This window comes from Oryx dammah, unplaced genomic scaffold (assembly GCF_014754425.2).
Source record: "Oryx dammah isolate SB20612 unplaced genomic scaffold, SCBI_Odam_1.1 HiC_scaffold_1, whole genome shotgun sequence".
Lineage (NCBI taxonomy): Eukaryota > Metazoa > Chordata > Mammalia > Artiodactyla > Bovidae > Oryx > Oryx dammah.
The window spans coordinates 44,354,472-44,374,535 of record NW_024070185.1 but is presented as its reverse complement, the minus strand read 5'-3'; the positions used below and the strand labels follow the sequence as shown (position 1 = coordinate 44,374,535).

Here is a 20,064-nt window from a genome sequence, read left to right as displayed (position 1 = left end):
AGAAATCCTTTAAGCAGTCTAGCTAATGTGTGATAAAGTAAGAACACCACCATTTTACAACCCCTAATGAGTTTGAGTGGACTCCGGGAGTTGGTGATGGACAGGGAGGCCTGGCGTGCTGCGATTCATGGGGTTGCAAAGAGTCGGACACGACTGAGCGACTGAACTGAACTGAATGAATTAAAGCATCTAGTTAGTAGTCAAACATCTAGATCCAACAACCAATCTACAGGAAATGAAAGGGGAAAGAGGGGTATACTGAAAGAAATTATGGGAAACATAACCGGTAGAATCTGGACAATGGAATATACAAACCAACTTCTTCAACAAGTATCAATGAAATAATAAATGACCAGGGTAGAGGGAAGTGGTTAACCAGTAGACCCTATTTAAACCTTGATGCAAACTATTAAAAAAGGGTTTTTTTCCCCCGTGATACAACTAGAAATTTGAACACTGACTAGTAAGAATTATTAATTTTCTATAAGTATGATGAAGAGGTTGTAGTTACTTTTTTTAAAAGGTGTCTTCAGTAACTAGGGATTCTTTGAGCAAAATGATTGGCAGAAACATTTATGTTAATTCAGTAAGACAAAACAGTATCCTGAAGATTTTATGCAAGTAGACACTCTTGGACCCACTGGCTTAGGGTAAAATGAATGCAAGGGTATGCCATTCCTCCCCAAGTAGGCTCCTTGGAATACAGCCCCAAATTACTCACATGTGCAAGTTCAGTTAAAGCCAAAAGTTGTCTTTTAAATTTAATTTAATTTCCTCAATACAGCTCAGAGTGTTCTTTGCTAATATGATAAAGAGAAAAAAACAGGCTGTGACAAGCCAAGCAATTTTGACTGGTAGAGCAGACTGAAATAAATATTCAATCTCTAATTTAGTGATGGCAATAATGTGGTTTTTCACTGTCTAATGTGGTGACTTAGAATATCAAGCTGTGCTTGATAAACATGTAAAAAGGTCTTTTTTGCTCACTTAAAAAGCTTAAAGAAATAGAAGCATACCTTATAGCACTAGAAAATCATCTATTATTTTAAAAGCTGTATCAATCTATTAATACGTATATGAATGTATGAATGAATGTATTCTTCAGCTTCTATATTAGATGGATTATGGATCTTTTCTTTATAGAGACTATTTTTACACATTAATATATCTTAATAAATTATTTTATAAGCATATTTAAAAGTAACATTAAAACTGTCAAGTACTTCCCATTCTATCTTCTAGTTGCCATCACTAGAAGTGACTTGCTTCACTGTGGCTTAAGTGATGGGACAGTTGAGAAACTGGGCTGGTAAGCTGTCCAGTGAGACTCAGAGGCCACTCATGGCCCAAGTTTCCATGCCCACTTCAACGTACGAGGTACAATTCCGGACACCTTCTCACCGCCTACTACAGTCCACTCCCTGCAGTGAACTGTCTCTGAGTAAAGAGGGAAAAAGTCCTCCTCTCTCTCCTCTTCACTTTAATAAACAAAGAGAGCAAAGAAGAATGGGAGAATCTGTCCACAATAAATCAAACCTCAATTGTGTGGCCTTAAGGTTTGAGGCAAGGCCCATACCCTATTCACTCCCACAGACTTAGCACAGAGCCTTACGCAGAACAAGAATTTGAAACTATTTGTTGAATGACATGTAGTTAATTTACCAGGAAGGTAAGGATTTGTCAACCGAGATTCCAGTGATGGTTTGAAGCCAGAGAAAGCAAGCCAAGCCATGCTCTGAGATCATTCAAGGTTCCACAGGGCAGGCAGAATCTCAGGTGTGGGAAAGTCACCATTTGTACTGAAAAGCTTACAGTTTATGAAGAACAATAAGTAGCTACCCATAGGGTAAGTTTTAAGAAGCGACAGGAAACCCAGATTGTGGGAGGCATCACCAGAAATGGATTCTCTGGGGTCTGGAGGCATTTTAATTAAGAAACAACTATATATGCACACGGTCAAAATTAAGGAAAGTACAAGATGGCAGCTCAGAGCTACGTCCCACAGAGCATGAGGGTGACGGTTTGAGGTGGAAGTGGAATACAGTAAGTGCAGGGCTCTCGTGCAATATTCTAGTTCCTGTGTCAAGATGTGATCTACACTCGACATTTTTGATGATGTTTACCTAACAAAATGGAGTGATGAAAGGTCAGTCTATACCAGTCCTGAGAGGGAGTTCAATTTTGAGTAAGATTATTATTTAAATTCAGACACGAATGTTCAAATTTGAAGAGACAAATATTAATTGGTAAGTACAAGACTGTGGATTTTAGTGAGCAAGAGTAGTCATGAAAAGTCCAGTGGTCCTTGGTTGTCCAGTGGTTAAGACTCTGCTCCCAATGCAAGGGGACTGGGTTCAATCCCTGGTCAGGGAACTAGATCCCACAGGCCGCAACCAAGAGTTTGCATGCCACGGCTAAAGATCCCACATGCAGCAATGAGCATTGGAGATCCCAGGTGTCACAGCTAAGACCTGGCACAGCCAAAGAAATAAAAAAAATGAAAAAAGAAAAAAAAAAAAAAAGAGTAGTCATGGAAAAATTAAGAGAGTCTAATTTTCCTACACATCTGAGTGCAGAGAAAGTAAATTTCCAATCCCAAATCACTGCTTTCTCTGCTCCTGGAGAATGAAGTGGTTGACATATTTTCTCTAATTGCTAATAATCTAGAAAAAGTTATATAGCTCTTTCATAAACAGAAATATCAGAGGCTGGTGAATCTCCACCTACAGGGAATGTCTGTATCATCTGAAGCCAGATTATCAGGTGAAAATGCAGCAAACAATGAGATGGCATCTAGAATGGTTTGTTTTTGGAACAGCTGGAGTTGACCGAACACAGATGAAGTTTAAAAATGAGGTCTTCATGTGGAGAAATGAAGAGAGGACGTTAACAAGATCAGACTCCAGGTAGGCTCACTTTCAGGCTGGATGAGGACACTTTAAATAAAGATTAGGTTTTAACCTCCCTGCATCCCTACTACCTAAGGACAACTGATATACATCTAGTGGACTATGCATTCCTTTTAAAATATTTTTTCCCCAAGTGTACATGTAGACAAATGCACAGATGCATCTTTTATAAAAAGTTGAAATTTAATAAATTCATTAAAAACAGATTGTCCTTGGCCATTTCACTCTTAAGAGGGGAGGAAGAAATTCTCCCGTGGAGATTTTTTACCTCACAATGTAGAGGGTAGAATTTTGAGGAACAGAAATGAGGAGAGAAGTGTTACACTTGCTGGGTTGAAATACTCAATTTAAAAATGTCTTCGAAGGAGGAACACTGGTGACATCAAAGGGACAGTCACTTGCAGGAGAGGGGAGGCATATAAAATGTGCTGGCTGATGGGGACAGGGACGAAGAGCCATGTACATGAGCCAAAGCTTCTCAGATATCAGTAAGTGCTCATCTTTTGGGAAAGAACTAGAACCAAAGTATGGCCCAAGAAGTACCCTGCCTTTCCCAAGACAGTCAAGGAAGCCCTATTTTTCCAGAATATGAGTATTTGAGTAAATGTGCACTGAATATTGAATGAATAAAATAAAGCCCTATAAAAATCAAACTGATTTCACCCTTTAAAAGCGTTTCCACAGGGCACATTTCTGAACCAGTTTTTAAACTTTGTAACATTTTCCCAGGCCCTGAAAACTCTCAAATACTTCCTAAGTCTCTGGAACTCAGTCTCTTACCAGATTCCAGAAACTTCTCCGAAACTATGGAAGCTCAACTCCATTTTGTTAGGTGCTGGGGTTCGCCACCCCTCTGTCTCCCTGGGCTGGAGTATTTACAACTTGACTCGAACTTACACCGTCATCTATGTGACAGACTTACCCTGGCATCCGCACCAGATCCACCCTGGCCAACTTCATAGCCCTTCCAGACACATCTTCAAAGCCAAGGATGTTACCATCATGCCACCCACCCCTCCATGGCCACTTCCTCTTCCTGCTCTCTGTGCTCTGGTTTCCCAGGATTTCCCCAGTGGAGGAGGATATGGTCGCGGGGACATTTCCTTCCCTTTGCTCCCTGCCCTCAGATTCTCTGTGAGTCCTCCCACTTGGGGCCTCCATTGACCTCACCTCTAGACCTAAGGTCATCAACAAAATCAAAGACAGGTAGGTCCTTTTCTCACAAAAGCAGGAAACCCTCACATACTATACTTATTTCATAAAGCCTGAAGACTTTAGCTTCCTTGAATGGGCATTATTATTATTTATATTTATTTACATGTGACAATTTACTTATAATGCAAGTTAGGCAGATATTAGCACCACCACTGCCACACCTCAGGATATAGGTGAGCTCTCTAATCCTTAGGTCATATTTCTTTTAAGAAGAAAAGGTAAAGGAGTTTTAAAGGAGTTGAGGAAGATATTTTCAGTGTCCCATTTCTATTCTTTACTGTAGAAATTCTTATAATGTTCCACTTGGTTTAAAGTGAGGGTTAAAAAAAAAACCTACTGGCTTGATAATCCTTCCAATTCTGGAGTTAATGAGGTTCTTAAAAGCTGCCACACAGGATTCAACAACATACTTTGTGTCCCTGATCTCCCTCTCTGCCAGACTGGAAAAACAATCAACTCTACTGTAAACCATCACATTTCTCAGAAAGAAGTTTTGCTTTTAAGTTAATAGGATTTCACGTGTACACATGTTGGCAACAGTTGGCAAGTGTCGATGGGCTTGATTACGTTTTTCATTAAACTTTCAAAATTAAATGCTTGGATTACTAATTTTACTTTGTGGTTCTCAGTCACTTGGCACTATGTTCCTCTTTGCCTCCTTCCTTGAAGTAGGTTGTGAGACACTTCATTAATTCACTGCGCTGTCCAAACCAAGTTCTCTATTTTGATGGAGTCCTTTTTTACCTCCTACGTCAAATCCTCACCACCTCTGTGTGAGAGCTAGAAAACCATTATCAGGCACTTCCAACCCATCCTGTCTGCATCCAAGTTATCAATTAAATACTTTCATTTCCACAGACTTTCCTCCATTACTCCTATTATAGAGAATGTACAGATGAAAGAACATGGATTTTGGAACCAAAGAGACCTGGCTCCAGCAATGTAAGCTCTGCAGGCTTGGGGAAGCTGAACCTCTCCCGAGTCCCCACTTCATCTGTCAAAACAGAATCATGGCACTCACTCTGAAGGGCTGTTGTGAGGATTAATGGGACAATCCATTAATGGGACAATCTGTGATGTCAAGCACTGCCTGGCTCAAAGCAAGTCCATAATAAATGTTAATGGAAACAATCTAGAGATGAACTGGGCCTTGGAAGTGTGTCCTTACTGTCCACAAAATCATGCATTGGGTATTAAGCTACTTTGGTATCTACCTACAGGTTATTTCTAAGACAGGACTCTCCCTCTACCCAAAACTGGAATAGCTGGTTTTGAAATACTGAGAATTACTTGTCTGGCTCAAACTGAGGTATCTCTTGCTGAGTAGAAAGTCAGGTATGAACAGCAACATCGATGAGTATTTTGATTTTTGCAGCTACCCTGAAATTCTCTGGTATTGACCATCTTGCCCCGTGTGTTACTGCAATTGGAGCCCCTTTCTATCACACACCTGCATGAAAGCTGAAATGCAGCCAGTGCCACAGCTGGACAAAAAGTGTGTTAGTTGCTCAGTCATGTCCAACTCTTTGTGACCCTGTGGGCTATAGCTTACCAGGCTCCTCTGTCCAAGGGATTCTCCAGGCAAGAATACTGGAGTGGTTGCCATTTCCTTCACCAGCAGATCTTCCTGACTCAGGGATCAAACCTGGTCTCTGGCCTTGCAGAGACATGCATATCCTTTAACATTTGAGTCACCTGGAAAGTCCATCCATTCCAGTATTCTCACCTTGGAAATCCCAAGGACAGTGGTGCCTGGAGGACCACAGACCACGGAGTTGCATGAGTCAGACACGACTTAGTGACTAAACAACAATAGACACTAGACAAACGAGCAATATAAATGTACTTCAATTACTTTCCAGTCCATAACACTGATATGATGACTAACTCTAGGTCTATTTCATATCAGACCATTGGTACACTATTATCAAAGCTTGCTCTTATTATATTTATCAATTAGGTAAGAGTTATCATTTCAAAAATGTTGTTTCCTCTTGTGCTGTGCTTAGTCACTCAGTCGTGTCTGATTCTTTGTGACCCATGGACATCAAAAGACTAACACTGAAAAAAAAAAAACAAAAAAGAATCCACCTTCCAATATAGGGGATGTTCGATCCCTGGTTGGGGAACTAAAGTCCCACATGCCACGGAGCAACTAAGCCTGTGTGCCACAACAAAGATCCCGACACAGCCAAATAAGTGATAATAATTTTTCTAACTATAAAAAAAGTTCTCCGACTGAATAGACTAGTAAAGAAATAAACTATAGAAAGCAGTTTAAAAAAAAAAGGACTAACACTAAGACAACTGCTATTCTGCTAAGTGATTTGAAGGGTGGGAAAGTGAAATCACATAATTCCTATTCTCCTAGAGAGCAGATTTTAGTGGGCAAACAAAACATGTACCCATGTAATCACAATATAATGTAGAAATACCAAAGGCTATAGAACAGAGTTAGATCAAGTCCTATGAGCATCAAAGTCACAGCATATTATTAGTGCTAAAGTCCTATACCTTGGGCCTCTCCTCAGAAATTTCTAGCAATTACATTAATGTATGTATATGGAGATGTATGATTAGCTTTTAGACTTAATTGTAAGTTCTTCTGTTTCATTTTCACCCTTCTTTCCTATATCCCCAAACTACTTTATTGGATTTATCTTTTGCTTTGTTGAAGTATATACTTAAGTAATTTTTTAACAACAGACTTAAATAAACACCTATAAGAATGGCTAAAATAAAATATAGAGACAATAGCAAATGTTGGTGGGAATGAAAAGAAACTAGATCACTCATACACTGCTGGTGGGAATGCAAAATTGTACAGCTGCTCTGAAAAAGTTTAGCAATTTCTTCCCAAGTAAACATTTGCTTACCATACAACACAGAAGCTGCACTTGGGCATTTACTCAGAGAAATGAAAACTTGTGCTTATGCAGAAATCTTCATGCAAATATTCATAGCAGCTTTATTTGTAACAGTCAAAAACTAAAGAAAACTATGTTATTCAGCAAGTGGTATATCCATACTGTGAAACTCAGCAATAAAAAAGGGCAAACCACCAATACACAAAATAACTTGAATGGATCATAAGGTTATTATGCTGAGTGAAAAAAGCCCAACTCAGAGGTTACACCTGTATGATTCTTGAAATGACAAAATTGCAGGGACAGAAAACAATGATGGCTGCAATAGACTGGGGAGGGGCAGGATGAGGAAGCTGTGTGCGTGGCTGCATATAATACAGGGGCAGGAAGGATTTGTGTCAGGAATTGTCACTTGCTGCTTGTCAAGATACTTGACTATGTTGGTTTCAGAAATACATATATGCATCACACGGCATAAACCGTATACATACATACCCATGCACACATACAAGTGAGTGCACGTAAAACTGGTGAAATCTGAAAAAGATCCCTGCACTGTACCCATGTCTATTTCCTAGTTGTAATATTGTACAAAAGTGCTATGAGATGTTACCATTGGGAAAGCTAGGTAAAGAGTATATGAGATCTCTCTGTACTTTTTCTTCCAACTGCATGCAAATCTACAATTATTAAAAAAAATTTTTCATTTAATAAAAGATTTACAGGTAGGAAGCTTTTAAAAGTCCTTGCATATATGACAATGTCTTTATTTGCAGTTTCACAAGGAAATCTGGCCTGGCTAGATACAGAGATCTATGTCCAAGATCACTTTCTCTTAGACCAGAGCACAGAAGGCATTGCTTCACTGTTTCTCAGAAACTTTATGATTTTTTTTTTCTAGCTCAAACAATCTCTGAGTCCATAAGTTGGTTTTATTTACTTATTTTTTCACCAACTTTATCTTTGCTTTATGTAGGTATTACAATGTTATCAATATAGCTAATAAGAGATAGCAAAACTCATAATTTAAAACAATGCAAATAAATATAATCATGAGATTATAGTGTTTTTAAGACCTAATTTGCCAAACAGTGCATTCATCTATATCTTTTCAGGGAAGTAATCTTTCATCTCTGGAAGAGAGATGCGGAGTCAATAATATCTCTTCCTATGTTTTAGCTGAAGTCTAAAAACAAAGTTCAATTCCTTACTGATAAAGAAAATAGCCTAAATGTTAAGTGTTGTCATCAGTAAAAGATATACATCTTTTTTCTATTAGGTCTGAGGCATTTTTCCCCCTTAAAGACAACTGGAAGGCAACCAATACACATAAAAAACGAAAAGAACCTGTCTAAACTAATGCAAAAAAAAAAATTGCTAAACAAAATTATAGCTATGTAGTGAGAAAATAACCTACATTGTAACCCATACAAACATGTCCAGAGCTGAGAAGAATGTAATCTACAAATTTAGAACTTGCCATACACAGAAAGAAATCCCAGTTTGCAAAAAAAAAAGTCTCAGTATTAAGACTAGTTCCATGAATATTTCATTAATATTAATATTTATGGCAACAGATGTTTGTATAAAAAAAGAAAATTGGTTCCACACTAAATAAAAATTAATAAGTTTACTGCTAAACAAAAAAAATAAATCCAAAACAAGTCATTTAGGTTATTAATTATCCAGACTGTCTGATATGACTCCCACATGAAGGAATAAACTATTTGAATTGCAAACATGAATTCTCGCCACATCCCCAGAGTTATCAATAAATACCATAGGATGTAGTAATGTATCAAACTAATTAAATGATATGAGATTTTTAGATTTTTCACAAATTACAGTAAATTAAAAAAATGAATACCAAATAGTTCCTAATTGTTCTTTCCAAATTAATACATAAACTTCAAGTCATTTTAAATTTCATCATCTTAAATGTACTGAATGTACACAATAAGCCAGGTACACAGTTGTAGAGAGGTATAAGCAATGAGCTTTAGGTTTTGAGACATTTAGTCTGGCTAGGGAGACAGGACATGTACCTAAAGGGAACAAGAATCAGCATCAAATAAATTCAAATGACTATAATACAGTTTCTATGGGAAAATAATTGAAAGATAAAAATACTTTTGTTGCACAAATGACTTTGAACATGGGGACAATCAGTTCAGTTTTTCAAAAAAACCCAAGTGATTCAAAAGGGAACTCATCTGCTTTATTAATTCTCAGGGCTGTATCTGGCAGGCATGGCAGTGAAACTGGATGCCTCTTCCAAAAGAGACAGAACTTAAAAAACAGCTAAATATGTAAAAGTCACCAAAGATAGAGTTTTTTTTTTTGGAGGTGTGCCTAAACCTGTCTCCCTCTATCATCAGATAATTTATTCCTTTGTTCAAATATGTATTTCAATGAACTGTTACTAAGTATTGACTAAGCACCAGGCAATGAAGGCAGGTTTGGTCCTCAGGCTCAAGGAACTACACGTGTTAAATCCCACAAAAGAGGTTAACCCTGGAGGCTTGGGCGACCCACAGCATGGTGGTCTTGGGGGAAGGTAGTCCTGAGATGAGTAGGCAGGGGCCAGGTGAAGGAGAGATGGGGAGAATGAACCTTCGGGGTGAGACATGCCCGAAAAGACCAAAACCTTTAGAGAATGTGTCCAGCTGATCAGAATGGCGGGGGAGTAAGGATGCTCTAGGGAAAGGGGAGAGACAAGGCTGAAACAGGACGCTGAAGGAGCATCTGGGGAAGCAGCAGGGATCAAATCAAGAAGGGTCTGAAAGTTTCAAGCTATGAAGTATGTATGGCTTCAAGAGCTGGTGGTCTTCCAAACTTAGGATGAGTTTGAGGACAGCACTGGAAATATACTGAAAGACAAATGCTGGTGAAAACACCAGGCAAGGAAGGGTCTCTGCAAGGGCAGAAGCTGTGCATCTGGAGGGAGCGGGCAGCCAAGAGTTATTTAGGAGGCAGATTGGACAGGATGTGGTGATTTATTGAGTGTGGACAAAGAGGACAAGAAAGGAGGATGGGAAGGGCAGCTGCAGGGAACTGAAGTGGGCAGCTGGCTTCATGCTGATCACATTCCCCAGGTCAGAGAAGACAGGCGGAAGATCAGGCTAGGGGAAGACAACGGAGCCCCTGGAAAGAGCAGTGTTCACACAGGATGCGCCTCGCAGCTTGTCTGTGCACGGGGACCACAGGGGCCGGTTTGAATAAATCCTACATTCTGTTCTTGATGACAAGTGACCTGTGCTGTCCTGGTGGTACTTTCTACTGACATGACCCTTACCCCAGGCCAAGTTTTCTTACGGGCGTAGATGGCTGTCATAGCAGGCAGAGGGTGAGGCTAAGGAAGAGGTAACGCTTCCAGAAAGGGAACCCCATTACTTCCATGTTCATTTCCCCTAGACATAGCCTATAGGGAACAGCAGTGTGGGAGTCAAGGAGAACCAAGATCTGGATTCCTGCTTCTGGAAAGAGTCCTTTTTCTGAATCCTGTGGGGAAGTGGGTTCAGCAAGGTTGAAGGATAAAGTACATTCTGTTTTCTAGAGGACTGCCAAGCAGCCAGAGTGCCATGTGGAGGAGTTGATAGGGATGGACCAGAAGCCGGGTGGGGGCAGGTTTATAGGCAAGGGCCTGAGGCTGGGCTGGGAAAGCTGAGGAAGGAGACTCAGGGGTGCTCAGGGGGTTCAGGGGAAGATGGTCCTTGTCAAGAGGACTCAGTGCGGGTTAAGGTAGTTCAGGCCATTTTGGATGCAGAGTCCAGAAGCAGCTCTGACGGGGAGTCAGGGAAGTAAGTAGTCTGTGGGGAACAGGGCACGATGCATGTCGGTCAAGCTGGGTCAGTGAGTCAGGCAGGTATCTTCCAGCCAGCAGTCATGCAGGGGAAATGGAGCCCTGGGTTCTGAGATGTCAAGCTGAAATATGAAAGAGGTGGGGGCAGGAAGTAGAAGTGACGGCAGGAAGAGGTTAGGAGGCTTATCTTTTCTATCTGGGAACAGCAGAAAAGCTGGGGTCCAAAGGTCTGGGATTCCTGGCTTTACTACTTCTAAGCCCTTAAGAGGACCTGGCACCCCCAGAAAGGGGCTTTTGACATTATTTGGTTCCTGACTGCTTTTCTCTCCTACCTCACATGTTCCTTTACTATTAACTGTCACAACACCAAACAATTCTAGTTCTAGGAACATGCTATGCCATTTCATGCTTAACTCATATTATTCTCTCTGCCTAGAAATATGCTTCTACTTCTTTGCCTAGAGAACTCTTCTTCAAAACCAAACTATGATGTTACCTACTCTAATCCCTATAAATGCCTTAGAATATCATCATGGCACTAATACACAGAATGGCAATTGATTAAAAATAGAGGTCATTTACCCCATGTTGGCACACAGTAGGCCCGCAATACATGTGTCTGATAAGTGCGTGAAAGGATGAATCTGAATAGGGGTCTACCTCACCTTTCTTTGGCTGGGCTGCTGACACAGTAGTGCAGTCCCCCGCCTCATTTCTAGAGCCCTAGCAGTACTGCCTCACTCGGAGGAATGTTAATAGCAGAGATTCTCCATCCTTTGGGGCTGGAACCCCAGGGTGATCTCACATCCTCCCTGGATCTCCATAGCACCTTGTCTGGCACTAAAGTCAGTTTTCTACAAAGTGAGGGAAATGTCAGGGTCAGAGATGCTGCAGGCACTGCCAACCACACAACCTATTCTAGCCCTTCAGGGGATGACCTGAAGAGAGAGAGATGGGTCTGCCTGGCTCTAGGATGGGAGTCCTCTGCCTGGGGTGGGGTGGGGTAGGGGTGGGGGATGATGGGCTCTAAGGGATTCATGAACTGGTGTGTGGATAGGCATTTTTCTAGGGAAACAGTTCACAGCTTTCATCAGTTTTGCAAAGAGGTCCCTGACCTTTAAATATTAAGACCTACCATTCTAGAAACGTGCCCTCCTCCGGGCAGCTCTAATCTGAGAATCAGCTGCTGACTCCAGATCACAGAGGCCTTGGTCTTCACCAAGGCAAATCACAGAAGGGACTCAGGTTCCTCCATAGCATGCTGCTCACATGCCTAAACACCACCCCAAGAAGAGCCTTTTTGAAGACAAATGTGCAATTTAAGGAAGTTTCATTCTTTGTCTTTTACAGGTTCAAATGCAATGAAAGAGAGAGAGTTAGGCTTAGGATGACTCTACTTTGACCTTTATGTTCCTCAGCACAACAAATCCTAAAAAAATAAAAAGGCAAATCTCCAGGGACTCATTGCTGAAGAAGAGTCATGTTTGACCTCGTTCTATCAGGGCTGGGCTCAGGAAATGCTAATAAACAGACAAATCCTGTGCAATGGCTTTTTACATTTGACCTTTCCTTTTTTTTTTTTTTTTTTTCTTCCTGGCATAGAAGCCTTACAAGACAGCAAGAAAAAGGCTTTCCATATTAAAGAGGCAAGAAATATATGCATGCACACGCGTGCACACACACACACACACACACACACAGAGCAAATCTAAAACTGTACTAAACTCTGGGGAACTGAGAGTCACTTTTCACCCACATCCTGTCAGAGTTGAAAAGCATAGAAAAAGGTTTCTACTAAAATGTATGTATGTTTTATTCTTTTTTAAAGAAAAATATGAGTCACTCATATGCACCCAGATATCTGAACAGCTCAGCTGGATATTTTTGTTTGCTTGGTTCTCACTGTTCTTCCCATGATTTCTGAAAAGATAGTTTTAAAAAAATCCTTACATTTGAGTCTGTAAATTTCAGTTGTTAAGAACACATGCTTTGTCCCTAAACAGGGTGGGCTCTGCCACTGACTGGCTAGGTGATGCTGGACAGGTTTCTTAATCTTTTTAAGAACTTAGTTATTCACCAATTAAAATAGGAGTATGATCTTCCAAATTTAAAAAAAAGAGAGAAAAATGGGAGTGTGAATGGTACTGATGTCACATGGTGGCTGAGATAATGAAATGAAATAATGCAGTTAGGATATTAAGTGAAGTAAGTCAGACAGAGAAAGACAAATATATGGTATCACTTCTATGTGGAATATAAAAAAATACTATTGATACAAATGAACTTACAAAACACAAATAGACTCATAGACATAGAAAACAAAGTTATGGTTACCAAAGGAAAAGGAAGGAGAGGGATAAATTATGAGTTTGGGATTAACATATATATAGTACTATATACAAAATAGATTACCAACATGAACCTACTATATAGCACAAGGTATATTGTATATATATCTTATATATATATATACACAAGATATTCAGAATCTTGTAATAACCTATAATGGAAAAGAATCTGAAAAAGGAGATATATATATATACACACACATACACATGTATAACTGAATCACTCTGCTGAATACTTAAAACTATCACAACACTGTAATGGTAAATCAATTATACTTCAGTATTTTTTAAAAATGGAAAATCTTAGGCTAGCTTGGCAAACTTGAAGCATTCAATGAATGGCAGCTAAAGAACAGGAACCATGGGGTAAATCCTCTACCAATGAAAGAAATGATTCCAAGAATGCATCTTTCTCTGTTTTCATAAATGTTCTAACACACAGAAAGACAAAATGCAGCAACAGTGGGGCTGTGCTTCTCGGGGAGGATCCACTACTTTATACATTACATGGGGAGGTCAAGACTGCCTTCTTCACCTTCAGGTGAGCTCAAGCCTGGCAGAGAAGGGATCTTCCCTCCCCAGCAACAATGTGGGTCATCTGACCAGGTCCACAGAAGGCCCAGGAAGCCAAGACACACTGCATATTTCCCAGAGATCAGGCCTCATGAATCCTGTCCTCTCTTCTAGAAAGCCCTGATCAGGCCTGGACCCAAACCCTCATCATCATTCCTTCGGCCCATTTCCAACATGTTCAACTCAGCTGAGAACTGAGTGGTTCTCAAAAGTTCATCTGGACCAAGAAATAACATCCCTGACAATCTTTTGACCAAATGATCATCACCCTTCAGAACTCAGCAGAGTTACATTCTCATTGCATTCTCATCTACTTCTCCAAAAGGGCTTTTACCTACTTTCTGTAAATTTACCATGTCAGAAACATTTATCCTCAACTTTGGTTTTAGTTTTTTTTCTTGCACATTGCCGGCTGAGAACTCGCATCCTTTTGATAATGGATTTGGCTCCTTTGCATGGAAAGGCCTTTGCTCTGTCAAATCTCACTCCTGATCACCCCCTACGCAGATCATATAAAGCAGTTTCAGTAAATGAACCCATCCCATGGTTTGCCATCTACAACAGATTTCTAGGGATCCATTTATCAATTGCATTAAGTGTATTTTCTCTAAGCTTCTCTCCCCTGTTGGAATCTTACTTCATCTAAGTTTTGTATTAATATGTGGCTTTTCTCAATAATCACGGTGTTAAACCCAAATTTCTTTTCCTTTCACTTTATCTTTCGCACAGAGGATGAAAAGAAACAAAAATCTTTGTGTCATTTGATCAAGGAAGGCTGACTTCGCTTATTAGTAAAATTAATAGACTCCAGACGACTGCGTCGTCATCCACCAGTTCCTTCAACCACAAGGAAGCATGGATCAGCACAAGGATTGGGAATGAGGGGTTTCCATGTGTTGGCCTTTGGATCTTCCTTAAAAAAGTACATTACCACAGACAACTTTGCAAAGGCATTCACAACAATGACATTTCCTTACCCGGCAGTCTCTCTGAAGTGTCTTCATGAGTGCATTGTATGTTTCTGTATCAAAATACAATCCTTCATACATGTCCTGCAGGAAATCTAAGTCCTTAAACGTGGGGCTAGATTTCTCTCTCTCTTTTCGGGATGCTCTTCGCTTATAGGTTGAGCCTTTCAAGTCATACGTGAAGTGCATTCTCATGGAGCGTGGTAAAACGTTGTTCATCACCACAATCCTGATGTTAATGCCCCCTGATTGCATGCAATACAGTCCATAAAATTTTGGCAAAAGAGTTCTTGGATTCTGGTTTAAATTCTAAAAAGAGAAAAAGAAAAAAAATGTTTAAAATGTACTTTTACAAAGCAACACTCCACTACAATACGTTTTCATGTAAAATGATAATTAGAAATGGAATGTGATTACTCTTGTTAACAGTCATTGCTAAAATTTTGCTGTTCCAAATCTAGTTTCTAAGTCAGCTTATGGGAACTGCAACTTTATCATTCTGAACTCAGGGTGTTAAAAGTGGCGAAGAGTCAGACACCACTGAGTGACTTCACTTTCCACTTTTATGCATTGGAGAAGGAAATGGCAACCCACTCCAGTGTTCTTGCTTGGAGAATCCTAGGGATGGCAGAGCCTGGTGAGCTGCCGTCTATGGGATCGCACAGAGTCGGACACAACTGAAGTGACTTAGCAGCAGCAGAACTGAAAATGGACAGAATTTCCTTCTTTAATTAGTTACAACTAAAAACAGGCAGAGATGTGATTAGTGCCATGTGTGATTATTCTCTAAGGTAGCTCAAGAGAATTAATTGCTGGGGTACAAGAGTGGACATTTAAAATTTTAATAGCTCCTGAGAAACTGTCTTCCAAAATGATCAGACCAGTTCACAACCACATTTCATAAGGTTACATATATACCACCACTCTTACCAATGCTGAATATTATCCTACTTTACAATCTCTGGAGGCAAGGTTGGTGAAAAATGAAAACGTGTTTTCAAGTTACTTTAAATGTGAATAACACAGAGAACTAGAGAAATGTAATATTCTTACATATTTTTAGCCACTTATTAAAGATAATTTTGTGTTACTCTCCTTTGCTTATTTTTCCTTCGGTTTTTGTCATTGTTGGAGTTCTTGATATATTCTGGATATTTATTACTTTCCTCTTCTACTTGGGGTAAATATTTTCTTCCAGTATGTTGTCTTTTTCGTTACAAAAATAGACAATCTAACTTTGTTTTTTGGCTATCTCACAGAGCTTGCAGAATTTCCCCAACCAGAGATGGGACCCACACCCCGCCTTCACTGGAAACACAAAGTCTTAACCATCAGACAACTGGGCTATAAAAATAAGGAATATGTGTCTGTTTTTGTTTCACTTTAAAAGTACGGGAAAACTGAAAAATAATTTTTGGGGTTGTTGTTGCTTAGTCGTTAAGTCACGTCCAGCTGCTTTGAGACTCCATGAACTATAGCCAACCAAGTTCCTCTGTCCATGGGATTTTCCAGGCAAGAATACTGGGGTGGGTTGACATTTCCTTCTCCAGAGGATCTTTCCAACTGTGGGATCAAACCCATGTCTCTTCCATAGGTGGGCAGATTCTTAACCACTGAGCCAACAGGGAAGCACCAAAAATAGTTTACTAAAAGGCATTTATATAATGAAAACTCTCTCTTCTATCCTTAATCCTTCCCCCATTTCCCAGCTTTTGTGGAAAATGTTCCTCTTTCTATAATTCTGGAAATATTCTATGTGCTTATGTTAATTTGATATCTGGCATTATTTTTGGTTTTATAGATGTTTTGCCTTTTCATGTAGTTATATTTATGAACTTGTTTCTCATGCTTTTTTTGTTTCTTATTTAGCAAGGCTTTTTATACCCCAAGGTTATAAATTTCTTCCTTCTTCTTACAAGTTTTTAATAGTTTTGGTGATTACATTTGGTTTTTACTCTGTATGGGATTAATTTTTTTCTTTCAGTTTTACTGAGATATAATTGACATACAGCAGTGTGTAAGTTTGCATAGAACACTGATCTGACTTATATACATCATGAAACGAGTATCACAGTAAGTTTAGAAGACAGTTCTTAGGATTTACTCTCTTAACAACTTTCATGTGTAACAGGAGTCCCAAATCTTTTTGGCACCAGGGACCGGTTTCACGGAAGACAATTTTTCCATGCGTGGACCCAGGGGTTTTGGAGGAGATGGTTTTAGGTGACTCAAGTACATTACATTTATTGTGCTAGTGATAACTGTATTTACAGCTGCTCCCCAGGGCCAGCATCACTGCCTCAGCTCCACCTCATATCATCAACCACTGGATTCCCATTAGGAGTACGCAACCTAGATCCTGTGCATATGCGGTTCACAGTAGGGTTTGCACTCCTACGAGACTCTAAGGCCACCACTGATCTCACAGGTGGCGGGGCACAGGCCGTAACGTGACACAGAGTGACTGTAAGTACAGATGAAGCTTCACTTGCTCACCTCCTGCTGTGCAGCCTGGTCCCTAACAGTACCAGTCTGTAGCCCAGGGTTTGGGGACTCCTGATATATAACATGCAGCAGTTTTCATTATATTTATCATGTTTACGTTAATATCCCTAGTAGTTATTTATCTTGTAACTAGAAGCTTGTACCTTTTGACTACCTTCCTCCAACTACCCCTTCCCCCGACCTCCCACCTCTGGTAACCACAAATCTGATCTCCTTTTCTATGTGCTTGTTTTTGAAGTAAAACTGACCTACATAACTATGCTAGTTCCTGTTATACAACATAGTGATTAGATATTTCTATACATTTCAAACTGATCACCACAGTAAGTCTAGTTAAAACCTATCACAACACAAAGATACTACATATAGTCCCCACACCGTCCATTTCATAGCTATGACTTATTTATTTTGCAACTGGAAGTTTGTACCTTTTAATCTCCCTCACCTGTTTCTCTCCTCCCCTGACCCTTCTTCCCTCTGACAACCACCTCTTTTGTTCTCTGTGTCTATGAAGCTGTTTCTGTTTTATGTTTGATCATTTATTTTGTTTTTAGATTCCACATGTAAATAAAACAATACTTATTTGTCTTTCTCTGTATGGCTTATTGTCACAAATGGCAAAATTTCATTCTTTTTTTCTGGTTGAGTAATATTTCATTACATATGTATGTCATATCTTCTTTTTCCATTCATTTAATGATGGGCATTGAGTTGCTTCCATATCTTGGCTTTTGTAAAATAATGGTGCAGTGACCATAGGGGTGCATATGTCTTTTCAAATCAGTGTTTTTGTTTCCTTTGAATAAGTCCCAGGAGTGGTATTCTTGGATCATACATAGTTCTGTTTTTAATTTTTGAGGAATCTCCATACTGTTTTCCATAGTAAAGTAGTTTACATTCCCATCAGTGGGCATGAGGGTTCCCTTTTCTCTACATCCTTGCCAACACTTTCTATTTGTTGTCTTTTTGATACCTGCTCTGACAGATGTGAGGTGATATCTCACTGTGGCTTAGATCTGCATCTCTCTGATGATTAGTTATATTAAGCATCTTTTCCTGTGCCATCTGTATATCTTCTTTGGGAAAATGTCTAGTCAGATAGTGTGCCCAATTTATCTTCATTTTTTTGTTGAAGTATATTTGATTTATAATGTGTTAGCTTCTGGTGTACAGCAGAATGATTCAGTTTTATATATATATATATATATATACACATACACACACACACATATATATATACATATATGTATAACTTTATACATATATAAGTAACTTTTTCAGATTCTTTTCCATTATAGTTTTTAGAAGATACTGAATATAGTTCCCTGTGCTATACAGTAGATCCTGTTGTTAATCTATTTTATATAAAGTAGTATATCTATTAATCCCAAATTCCTAATTTATCTCTCTACCCCTTTCCCTTTTGGTAAGTGTAAGTCTGTTTTCTATGTCTGTGAGACTCTCTCTGTTTTGAAATTAAGTTCATTTGCATTTTTTGGTTCCACATATAAATGATACCACATATTTCTTTATCTGACTTAATTTCCCTTAGTAAGAGAATCTCTAGATCCATCCATGTTGCTGCAATTGGCATTATTTAATTTTTATGGCTGATTAATATTCCATTATTTATATATGTACCATATCTTCTTTATCCATTCACCTGTTGAGGGATGCTAAGGTTGCTTCCATGTCTTGGTTATTGTAAATAGTGCTATGAACACTGGGGTGCATCTTTTCAAATTAGAGTTTCTCCAACTATATGCCTAAGAGTGGGACTGCAAAATCATATGGTAGAAATATTTTTAGTTTTTCAAGGAATTTCCATACTGTTCTCCACAGTGGCTACACCAATTCACATTCCCACCAACAGTGTAGGAGGGCTTTTTTCTGCACATCCTGTCCAGCATTTATTAGTTATAGACTTTTTAAAGATGGCCATTCTGACCAGTGTGAGGTGATACCTCATTGGAGTTGTTTTTTTCTTTTTTTTAATAATTTCACAATTTTATTTATTTTTTTTTAATTTTTATTTTTACTTTATTTTGCTTTGCAATACTGTATTGGTTTTGCCATGCATTGACATGATTCAGCCACGGGTGTACATGAGTTCCCAATCCTGAACCTCCCTCCCACCTCCCACCCCATATCATCTCTCTGGATCATCCCTGTGCACCAGCCCCAAGCATCTTGTATCCTGTATCAAACATAGACTAGTGATTCATTTCTTACATGACAGTATACATGTTTCAATGCCATTCTCCCAAATCATCCCACGCTCTCCCTCTCCCACAGAGTCCAAAAGTCCATTCTATACATCTGTGTCTCTTTTGCTATCTTGAATACAGGGTTATCATTACCATCTTTCTAAATTCCATATATATGTGTTAGTACATGGTATTGGTGTTTTTCTTTCTGGCTTACTTCACTCTGTATAATAGGTTCCAGTTTCATCCACCTCATTAGAACTGATCCAAATGTATTCTTTTTAATGACTGAGTAATACTCCATTGTGTATACATACCACAGCTTTCTTATCCATTCATCTGCTGATGGACATCTAGGTTGTTTCCATGTCCTGGCTATTATAAACAGTGCTGCGATGAACATTAGGGTACACGTGTCTCTTTCTATTCTGGTTTCCTCGGTGTGTATGCCCAGCAGTGGGATTGCTGGGTCATAAGGCAGTTCTGTTTGCAGTTTTTTAAGGAATCTCCACACTGTTCTCCAGAGTGGCTGTACTAGTTTGCATTCCCACCAACAGTGTAAGAGGGTTCCCTTTGCTCCACACCCTCTCCAGCATTTATTGCTGGTAGACTTTTGGATTGCTGCCATTCTGACTGGTGTGAAATGGTACCTCATTGTGGTTTTGATTTG

The 20,064-nt window shown here is 39.4% G+C and overlaps 1 protein-coding gene across 2 annotated transcripts in view; it reads right to left on the bottom strand.

Annotated features, from left to right (window-relative positions):
• The window catches only part of PIP5K1B (phosphatidylinositol-4-phosphate 5-kinase type 1 beta), a 352,598-nt gene that overhangs the window by 123,395 nt on the left and 209,139 nt on the right, over window positions 1-20,064 (bottom strand). For both annotated transcript variants that reach the window (XM_040249018.1, XM_040249072.1), the window contains one exon: window positions 14,692-14,991. In XM_040249018.1, coding sequence (XP_040104952.1) covers window positions 14,692-14,991 — 300 coding nt within the window. The remainder of the gene's footprint in view (window positions 1-14,691; window positions 14,992-20,064) is intronic.